Below are 10384 nucleotides of genomic sequence, written 5' to 3' on the forward strand. Positions count from 1 at the left end.
TTGTTTACATGATTGAAGTTTTTTTTACGGGCTGGGCGTATAAATTGAGAAACAGAATCTTCTCTTTGGAAACTTTGTAAATTTGTGTTTCTCCAATCTGACACTTCACCCCGGTACAACAGATGCGTTCCTCCGAACGTCAGTAGTCAGGTATGAATGGTAATCATGTCTCATATCTAAAAGAACACCATAATTTAAATACACGTTCACAGCTAACCTACTCTCTTTCCAGGTTCCGTTGAACTGGCTGTTGACGACGACAACGAAGTGCCACGTTTTGTGGTCTTTGACAGGGAGGTCAGCAAGAAAGATGCAAACATTCTGGCTCTTGCGGAGGTTTGTTTTTGCTCTAACACATTACATTAAAATTATTAAAATTGTTACGATTTCTCTGACCCTCGAATCATATATATAATTGTAACAATCATATAAAATTGTTACAGATGAGAGGTGATGAAGGACCGGAGCTACCAAACTGCGTTGAACTGCTAAGTGGCAAGGAATCGTTTTTCACCATCTCTGCAGTCACTGAGATATCTTCTTTGGCACTCAGCCAGAGGTGGGTAATCTAAGTTCTTAATAACTTTTTCCGTTCAGATCTTAAATAACATACATGTACAATTGTGTCTCAGAGTAGCAGCAGCAGCCAAGCTCCAGTCGTGGATGTCCAAGCTGGACAAGCAACATCATCTGCCAGCAACACAGTTGATGCGGCGAAAAGAGCAATGGGAGTTGATGAAGCAAAACTGCCCAGCTTTGAAGACGAGCCAAATAGTCCAAACGCCCCCTGAGTGATAGTTTCAAGACCGAGAATTGTCATCTCCACTTATAGCTATCGTGTCATTTGAAATAAATATTTTCTTATGTATTCCCTACTTTGATCTTTGGTTGTGTCTTGAAATATCTTCAAACCATCTCCCACCGAAAAAAGAGTTACTTGGATTTTAAATAAATAGAACGTCTGAAAAATAAGCATGTTCTAACTTAGTGTATCAATACATGTTCACATAGCAACACGATGCTATTGTCGACATTGTTTCAACGTAGAAAATGTTTACAGACTCATGTCAGGTTATTTTAGAGAATACGTCTAATTGGACAAATTGGAGATAATTTGTTTAATTTAAATTGTGTAAATACAATAGTTAGTTGTACTCAAAATTTTAAGGTCCAGTTTAATGGATCGTATCATCAAACTAAATCATGAGTTTTTTATCCAATAACAGATTAATGGATGCCCCAAATGCATTTTTACAGGACTTGCAGTAGGGAAAAAACAATCTCTCACCCTCGCTTCAAACTAAGAGAAATAGCATCTGGTTTGTTTATGGGTTCCAAAAACAACCACTTAAACCTCTGGCTAAAAAAAACAAGCTTCCAAAAAGCCTACTCATACAATAGACATCCACTATGAATAATATACCATCTCCTAACTAATGTTTCTAACTTCACCTATCATCTCTTACGTATACTTTTTTTGAACGACCATCTCCTCAATTCCTTATTCTTTTCTTATAGAAACTTTGTTTTTTTTTTCAACAACCATATCTTCTAACACAAAATACAAGTTTAAGACCAACTATCCCGCGCTTGCGCGGGGCCACGCTCCTAGTAACTATAGTAATATAAAGAACAAACGTGTGACTGCCGCCGTTAAGAGTTTTGATCTGATTTCTTCTTCATCCATTGGCTTCTTCTTCTTCAAATAATTCTTCACCTAACTTACAGGTTCGAGCTAAGTCATCACTCAATTAACATAATTAACCTCAAGTTTAATCATTGTTTGTTATATATACTGAGGCTTTACTCCCCAAAGAGTTGCAATATTTATTGTATTAAGCACTGAAGTTTTAAATTGAACATTTACACCCATTAACCCCCATCAAAGTTTCAAAGAATGAGACAGAGGATTTGGTTCATCCAAGGTAATGCCAACATTTGTACCGAAACTATGTATCAACCAACACTATCTCATGCAACTGAACCTGCTTCTTCATTCTTCTTTACATGAATAATGTGTGAGAATCTCATTTCCAAATGATATCGCCCAAGAAGCGCAGAGCAGGGACGCCTCTGATCTCCATGTCGACCAGGGGAGCCTCCATTAATGTCAAACCAGAGAGTTCTGAATCCTCTCGTATCATATCTAGAGCGCGCATTTGGTCCTGCATGTTCATTTTCTCACACGTTTAGATGCATTTCACCACAGCAAAACATTCTTTGTTGATTATCAGCTATAGATTATCAGTGACCACCCCAATGGACAATTATTCTTTGGTTAAGGAGAAGTTTGTGTGTGTGTGTGAGTGCGCGCGTATACAAATATACCTTTCTCTTAATGGAACAAAATTTGCAATCAGAGGAAGATGGCGGAAGAATCTGATTAACAACAAGTCTTTTGACGGGAACACTTTCTTTCTTCAAGGAAGCACTTAATCTAGAAGACTCACTCACAGCCATTACCTTCAGGATGTCAATAAACATTATGATCATTAATATGTCTTAACTTTAAATGGAAATGTATTTGTCAATGCGTGTTAGAAGATAGGAGAATCTTAAACAAGAAGTAGATTACCGTTGGGATAGTGACAATGACGAACTCTGTTGACTCTGTGTCACGAAAAAGCTCACGAACTTTAACCATCCTTTCTCTTAGTCGTTCCAATTTCTCAGCCTTTCACATCCATAAAAAGAGTTGAAAGGAATAAAACAGTGTCATCACAAATACACACAACGACTTACCGCATCAGGCTGGTTATCTTCTTTCCCAAACACCGACTTGATTGCTGAAGTAGCTGAGGTTATTTTCTGCCTAAGCTATAGATACACAAGAGAAAAAAAGTCTCAGAAACTGATACGCACTTTGGTAAACAAACTAACACAATAAGGTAGAGTAAATGGTTTATCTTATCTGACATCTCCTCCCACCTTCAGGATTTTACCTATGGACGCGTCCAAGAAGTCTGGTAAGGAGAGTAGCCTCAGTGTATGACCCTGTAAGCAACAACAAGACTTATCTCAACAGTAACTTTGCTAAGAAAAGGAAGCTAACTTTCACTATAGATTATACTCACCGTTGGTGCAGTATCAAACACTATCCTAGTGAACATGTTATACTCGGGTGATTCCAAGAATTGAATAACCTTAGAAATGGCAATGGCTTCATCCAATCCAGGAGGCGGTGTGTCTAGTAATTCCCCAAGTTTAAGTTCCCCCAACTTCATCAACCCCCCAAAAAAAACAAAAGTCAATATCATATGATTAATATCACAAACCATAAAGCTACTACAAACATACCTGTTCAACAAGCATCCCAAGTCCCATACCATCCATAAAATCTTTAACCTCAGTGCCTCCATTCATCTGGGAGGCACTACGAAACTCTTCTCTAGCCTTCTCAGGGTTTATCTGTTAAATTTAAAACTCAATTATGAGTGTTAAGGATTCATCAACCAAAGATACCCCACAAAACATATCCACATACTTCTAGAGCAAAGAGAGGAGAGTCAGGTCCTTCAACAGGTACAAGCATTCCACCAGTCAAGTCCTAGAAACCAAGACACGTCACCAATTATATACCTTTCATCAATTAAATAACAACAAAGTGATCTTCTTTTTTTTAACTTACCTGAGCAAAGGAATCGCTAAGGGAGTGAGCTGGATCTGTGGATACGACAAGTGTTGGGTGTCCATTGTTGGCGAACCTCACAGCTAAAGAAGCAGCGCAGCTGGTTTTGCCCACTCCTCCTTTCCCTCCGAGCATGTAGTACTTCCGTTTCGTGCCGGAGACCATCTCGTCGAACTCCGACACCGTCTCCGTTGGGCTAGCTACTGATTTCACTATCAAAAGGAGAAGACTTTCGATCAGTCTAATACTCAGTTCCATGTTTTCAACGAGGAGAGTTCAGGGTTTCAAACCTTGGAGCGAGTTTCTACGGCGATTCTGTTTGACGGGAAGAGAAAGAGTGGATGGAGAGATTGTGGATGAGGAGAGAGTTGTTCGAGGAGAGAAAGAGATGAAATCAGTTCTAGATACGAGAGTTGTTGGCGAGACTCTTGGTTTGCATAGTGGAGGAGGAGAAGATAGTAGAGAGGAAGAAAGGGTCGCCATTTTTTTTGCGTCTCTCTGTTCTTACAACTGTTGTCGTGTTTATGTTTCAAACACATAAATAATCAAGACTTTAATGTTTACTTTAAGCATAAGATAAAAACATATGCTTTAATGTCTGGTCATAATAACAGAAGCTCTGGTCAATGAGATCTTGAATGTTAGTTAAGACTTTTAAAGGATAAGAATTTGCTTCTATGTTTCTTAGCTTCTAACTTTACTTCTGTCAAGGAAGTTTTTCTTAACATGTTTTTCACCATTATATTGAATCCATTACTTGTTTCAGATTTTTGGAACGTTAATCTTGTACTACTAAACCCATAAGACAGAGCATCTTAGTTTGATCACTTCAGTCTTTACATGTTCACCATTATATTTGAATTCATTCTTTGAGAGATGTGAATCTTGTACTAATGGATGATAAGGAGAAACATAGCTTATGCATATAGGCCTTACAAGCTTCCTAATGGGTTCGGTAGAAAGCCTTCCACTATGCCAACACCTTGTTAACAACTAACAACATTACATCATCAAATCATTTCATAAAAAACCTCTCTCTAGTGATTTTCTAAGTTCTCAAGTTTTCCAGACTTTATCACATCTTTGATAAGCTCTGATTTCTATCTTTCAATTCGTAAGACGCGATCCTACCAAATGTTATAATTAAGCATAAGCGGTCCTGTCAACACGACTCTGTCAATCGACGGTGGATAATGCATATATCTCGCTCTTTATAGCTGGAAATTACCAAGCCTCGTCTGTCAATATGACCGACCGCTTATTTTGTGCATAGTGGTATCAGCCATTCTCCCTAACCTAAAGAAACTACTCTTGCTCTGTGTTAATGGTGAGTATACAGCCCCTATGCTCAATGCCTACATCAGTGCGTGTGATACAAATCTTAAAAACAGAGCATTTTATCATACAGAGTACATATAAAGTTTCAAGTCTTGAGAACATTCAGTGTCTTGGGAACCAAGAAACATAAAAGCACACACATATCCTGTATAAAGAAACTAAGAAAAAGTTTTTGATAACTTAAGAATCTTCGATTCCAATCTGTCTTCAACAGATCGGAACCGGAGCTCCGTTCCACTCCTTGAGACACTCCAACAAAGGATCAATAACCTTCCCATCACAAATCGCCGAGAACACTTTATCAAACTCCTCACCCGGCGACCTAACGCTCTCTCCACTCAACAGCTCAGTCTCCAGCTCCTCCCTCACAAACCGGTACAACGGATAAGACCGACATTCCTTAATCCGGTTACCCATAACCGAACACCCTTCCTCATACTCACTCCTAACACGCTCCACCTCCTTAGGTAAAACCACCTTCAGCTCCGTCTCAAACGCTCCTATCTTCTGAAAAACCGACGTGGCAGCATTAGCCTCGCGCTCCGGATCCTCCAAAGCGTGGTCCACAAGAACGTGCCTAAGCCTCTGCATCAACGGGTAAGCAAAGCTGCAAGGATCGTCCGCGTAGGAGAACACGTACTCTCTATCAACCACTTGGAGAACATCCCGCTCCGTGAACCTAGACGGATGCAGCTCGCCGTTAACACCGACCGTTAACACCCGTTTCGCCACCTGGCTCACCGCGGCTTTAACCGCTTTCTTGAGATTCTCTTCGATATGACGCAGATCAACGGCTTGGCAGAGGGCAACCAAGTAGGTCGTGGACATCAGCTTGAGGATGTCAACAGCTTCTTCTGTCTTCCGACTCGAGATCAGCCCTAGCGAGTTAACGTCTTGGTTATGCTGCTCGGCGCTCTGGACGTGGTTGGTCACGGGGTTAGCCAAGAACTGGAGCTCCGAGCAGTAAGAAGCCATGGCGATCTCCGCGCCTTTGAACCCGTAGTCGAGGCTAGGGTTTCTCCCGCCGGATAGGTTTGAAGGCAAGCCGTTGTTGTAGAAGTCGTTCACGAGCTCGGAGAACTGCGCGAACATGAGTTTGCCGATGGAAGCGATGGCTAAGCGGGTGTTGTCCATGGCCACACCGATAGGCGTGCCTTGGAAGTTACCGCCGTGTAGTGCTTTGTTTCTGGAGACGTCGATGAGAGGGTTGTCGTTGACCGAGTTGATCTCGCGCTCTATCATCTTGGTCGCTGCTCTGATCACTTCGATTTGTGGTCCTAGCCATTGTGGTGACGTCCTTAGCGCGTACCTGCAGCTTAAAAGAAAAGAAAAAATTAGCTAACCAAGCCAAACTTCAAATTTCAGTTTAGGCATTTGGTTCGGTTATTTTGGATATTGGATAGTTTTTTAGGAGATTTTAGTATCCACACGCCAATTTTTTTATTCGGATCGATTCAAATATTTTCAAATTTGGATCGGTTTGAATAACAAAAGTTACAAAACTAACTGTCTAGTATCCGGAAATAATTCAGGTCTCAAGCGTAATTATGATCATTTGGATAAAAATTTCAGATTATTTTCGATGATTTCATATATTTCCACATACTTTTGGATAATTTCAGATATTTTGAATAATATTGGATATTTCAGTTTAAAATATTGCAATGATTTTAGTAGATTTTTAAATTATGTATATGTATATATTTGATTAAGTTATATGTTTTGGGTGTTTGTTTTGTTTTCGTTTAATTATAGACTAGATGTTGACCCGCGCTTTCAAAGCGCGGAATTCATTGTCTTGTTAATATTTAATGAGAAATACCCAAGGATTGGACTAAATAAATTTTTATCACAAATATAGACTCTAAGGATCAAAATGATCAAAATGTTTGATTAAAAAAATAAATATACACTTATACTCTTTCGTTAATTAATCCAAACTTTAGGGCTTCGAGTTAAGGGCTGGAGATTTGGAATTAAGGTTTAAAATTTTGTAAAATAGTTTCAAAAATTATTTTCGAATTACAAAAAAAAACTTTTTAAAAAATAAAATTAAAAAAATTCAAAAAAAAATTCAAAAAGAAAAAAATTATAAAAAAGTTTGAATTTTAAAACGTATAATCTGTACCTATACAAAAAATTTATATGTATTTATACATCTAGAGTATTAGGGTATTTTTAGCTATTAAATGAAACATTTTGGTCATTTTTTTTCTTAGGGTCTATTTTATGACAAAAACTTGAAAATAGTTTATTTAGGAGAATTGCCTATATTTAATTAACAAAACTAAAAAAATTATTAATATTGGTTACACGCAAATTAAATATGTTTGAGATCAATCATATTGTAACACTCTTATTAATAAAAGTTTGTATATTTTTTGTTTCTGGGAAAAAAAAAACTGAAACACAACTATTATTTTAAACAAAAGAGAAAGATAAAAATAAAACATATAATAAAAGGTCAATGAGTAAGAGTTTACATTAATAGGTCAATCAATTGCAAGTAAAGTCAATGATTGCTAGTTGTAGAGTTTATATTACAATGAGCTTAAAAAGCAATTGCATAGTAAAGTCAGTCATTTTTTAGCAATCGTATACTCAATTGTCTAATATCAATTTATAGAAAGGATAGATCTCTTTTAAGAAAAAGAAAATAGCAAATATATAGTATTTCGGTTATGGAAATATCGAAAGTGGTTAACCATTAATATAGGAGTGGCATTGTTTGTAATTATCAAAGCAAATCAAGGGCAGAATCCTATTAGGGATTTTGCTTTAATAGTATAGATACATAAAAATATAGAAACCACATCAGGGTATTTAATTTGATAGTTTTGGTCCGGTTCTGGTTTTACTTATTTCACCTCGGTTCTTTTGGATTCGGGTTTGGCCCATGCCTACTTCAGTTACTTGAGAAGCAAAGGCCTATTTCAACTACTTGAGAAGCAAGAAACATTACCGATCTTGTTTAGGTTTTTGAAGCGGATCCAGTTCATGAAGCTGCTGAGCTTCTTTAACGTAAGAGCTTCCATGTAATATATGTTCCATAATCGCAGCGGCTTCAATCTGACCAGGATGGTGCTTGAGCTTATGCGTTAGATGATCAGTAAACTCCGGCTTCCCTTGCATGACCTCCGCGAACATCGCAGACATAACTTCAGACAAAACCGCCAAAACATTGGTCTCAAACAGAACCATCGAAGCCAGACCCGATCCGACCCCTGTCCCGTTCACAAGAGCCAGTCCTTCCTTTGGCTGCAGCTCAAAAAAGGACGGTACTCCGGCTAGCTTAAAGGCATCGGAGGCAGTGAGAGTCTCACCGGCGGGACCCACGGCTTTTGAATTGGGACGGCCGGTGAGTAGTCCGGCGATGTAAGAGAGAGGAACAAGGTCGCCGGATGCGGTGATGCTGCCACGGAGAGGGATGCATGGAGTGATTTCGTTGTTAAGAAGCTTTGTAATGGCTTCAAGAATCTCAAAGCGTATTCCAGAGTAGCCTTGGAGGAGAGTGTTGACACGGACGAGCATAGCTGCTCTAGTTGCCGACTTAGGTAGCGTGAGTGACGTGTCTCCGACGCCGGCACCGAATATTCCGGCGTTCAAGAACCTGATGGGATCATATGTTACTAATATTTAAGACAAGGAAAACTATTTTCCTTCAAATTTATAAATTATCTTCAAAACGACCAGAATTATTTATATTAGATAACATAAGTTAAAATAAAGTTCGGTGTATGAAGTGAAAGTCATGTAACTAATATTATTGTCTAACTTAATTTCACCTATTATTGCCAAACACCAAACTAGTTCAGCTAACTAATATTAGTACGAAAATATTCGCCTAGTAATAATTATTTGGTACCACAATTACCAAAGAAGTGGAAACTTTTAGGCGAAAGATAGATCACCTAAAACGTATTTCAGTCACAATAAATAGAAAAAAATCATTATTATATTTTCTTACTTACCTATTATCAACTGTATGGTATTCTAAAATTTACTTCCTGAAATATGCATTTTCTACATTTTTCACAATAGAGAAAATATAATAAATGTTCACAATTAGATTTATTATTTGTTTTTATTTTTATTATACTGACCAATAACATTTAATCAATTTAATATTTTTAATTAATATTTATTAAAAAATTACAATTTATTAATTTCAATAAATAAAATATTTTTAAAAATCTATAAAATATATTTTTGTGGAAAAAGAAATAAAATTTGATTTAGGGAACATATAGAATATTTAAAAGTCTAAAACATATAATAAAATACTTAATAAGGTGTTGAGAAAATCAATATTACCTAATAAGCTCCTTTTGAAGTGCACCGCCTTGTTTAGTTCTTCTATGGGACGTTGCACCAAACCCTGTGGTGACTCCATAACTGTCCGTGCCACGGTTCATGCTCTCCATCACCCAGTCGCTACTCGCCTTAACTCCGGCACGAGCCTCCTCCGCCAGCTCCACCGTCACTCCTCCGCTAGCCACGGCTGCAACTTGACCAATCGTCAGCGTCTCTCCTCCTAACCGCACCGCACCTTTTCTGTAATCTTCCACCATACGTTTCACCTCCTCCAAGTGGCTCCCTTTCAAAGCTTCCGCCGCCGCGTTCCAGTTCAACGGATCGGCGGAAACAGCGACGATGTGGTTGTTGTTTTGTTTGCACAAGTCCATGATCACCGAGTGTAAAAGATTGGATCGTTTGAACAAATATTATACAAAACAAAAGCACTGAAAATGTGTGTATGTATCAACTTGCACGTTGCGCTTACAAGACGATTGGTTTATATGTTTTCTGATTTTTATATAATTAAAATTACAAAGGATTGCAAAGGAAACTTTATTTGATTGCAAATAAATTTTCCTGAGAGAAATGTGAGCGACAATGGAGGTTTTAAATAGAGGCAAGGAGTTGGTGAGAACCAGACGAGTTAGTTGAAATGTGTCTACAGCCGTCGGATGTTCCTTGCAATCTGGCGGATGTGTGTTAGCCACGTGGCTTACATGATATGTGAGTCCGCTTACTTGTCGATCTCGAGCGTCAGGTCTTGCCAGAGATAGGGACACGATGTTTGGTGTGAGTGTGAGCAATACCACAGAACCAATTTCACATTTTTCATATCATTTTTCCTAACCATGTAAATTTATTTTATATTTTTGTGATTTTTCTTTTCTTGCATGGAATGTTGCTAAAACGTTAACTCTTTTAATAAAAAAGAAAGAAAAACGGGCAACGTCATTAATAGCTCATATACCAAATGTTATCCAGATCGTGTAATTTATATATGGAATGTAATTTGTAAATGGCCAAACTAAAATGTGTTTATGTTGGTTACACTTATGACAACCAAAAACAAAAACAACAAGGTGGAATTCATTTAGTTTATAAATGATTTTTTACCTTATG

General features: G+C 37.9%; 2 protein-coding genes across 3 annotated transcripts; both read right to left on the reverse strand.

Moving 5' to 3' along the window:
- Positions 1-1769: 1769 nt before the first annotated feature.
- LOC103870474 (ATPase ARSA1) lies at positions 1770-4176 on the reverse strand. Of its 2 annotated transcripts, none has more exons than XM_033291967.1 (10): positions 3919-4176; positions 3629-3840; positions 3485-3547; positions 3298-3408; positions 3144-3218; positions 2929-2994; positions 2743-2817; positions 2576-2674; positions 2329-2463; positions 1770-2165 (listed from the first exon to the last, which is right to left on the reverse strand). In XM_033291967.1, exons 1-10 carry the CDS (start codon positions 4109-4111, stop codon positions 2028-2030), a joined length of 1167 nt encoding a protein of 388 aa, XP_033147858.1. In that variant the 5' UTR covers positions 4112-4176; the 3' UTR covers positions 1770-2027. The 2 variants fall into 2 exon arrangements, with proteins under 2 accessions (XP_033147858.1, XP_009146848.2); XM_009148600.3 differs by having other exon boundaries at positions 3075-3218.
- An 822-nt stretch (positions 4177-4998) lies between these two features.
- LOC103870475 (phenylalanine ammonia-lyase 4) lies at positions 4999-9852 on the reverse strand. The gene is made up of 3 exons (XM_009148601.3): positions 9281-9852; positions 7929-8576; positions 4999-6275 (listed from the first exon to the last, which is right to left on the reverse strand). Exons 1-3 carry the CDS (start codon positions 9649-9651, stop codon positions 5174-5176), a joined length of 2121 nt encoding a protein of 706 aa, XP_009146849.1. The 5' UTR covers positions 9652-9852; the 3' UTR covers positions 4999-5173.
- Between the last annotated feature and the right edge of the window lie 532 nt (positions 9853-10384).

Source organism: Brassica rapa, chromosome A05 (genome assembly GCF_000309985.2).
Source record: "Brassica rapa cultivar Chiifu-401-42 chromosome A05, CAAS_Brap_v3.01, whole genome shotgun sequence".
NCBI classification, from domain to species: domain Eukaryota; kingdom Viridiplantae; phylum Streptophyta; class Magnoliopsida; order Brassicales; family Brassicaceae; genus Brassica; species Brassica rapa.

Coding starts and splice junctions, on each gene's coding strand:
- LOC103870474 (XM_009148600.3), bottom strand. CDS start 4,111: ATGGCGACCCTTTCTTCCTCTCTACTATCTTCTCCTCCTCCACTATGC. Junction 3,548..3,628: donor TTAGCGATTCCTTTGCTCAG/GTAAGTTAAAAA, acceptor CTTGGTTTCTAG/GACTTGACTGGTGGAATGCT. Junction 2,166..2,328: donor TTTGTTCCATTAAGAGAAAG/GTATATTTGTAT, acceptor ATGAACATGCAG/GACCAAATGCGCGCTCTAGA.
- LOC103870475 (XM_009148601.3), bottom strand. CDS start 9,651: ATGGACTTGTGCAAACAAAACAACAACCACATCGTCGCTGTTTCCGCC. Junction 8,577..9,280: donor CTTCAAAAGGAGCTTATTAG/GTAATATTGATT, acceptor TGATCCCATCAG/GTTCTTGAACGCCGGAATAT. Junction 6,276..7,928: donor CAAAAACCTAAACAAGATCG/GTAATGTTTCTT, acceptor TTTAAGCTGCAG/GTACGCGCTAAGGACGTCAC.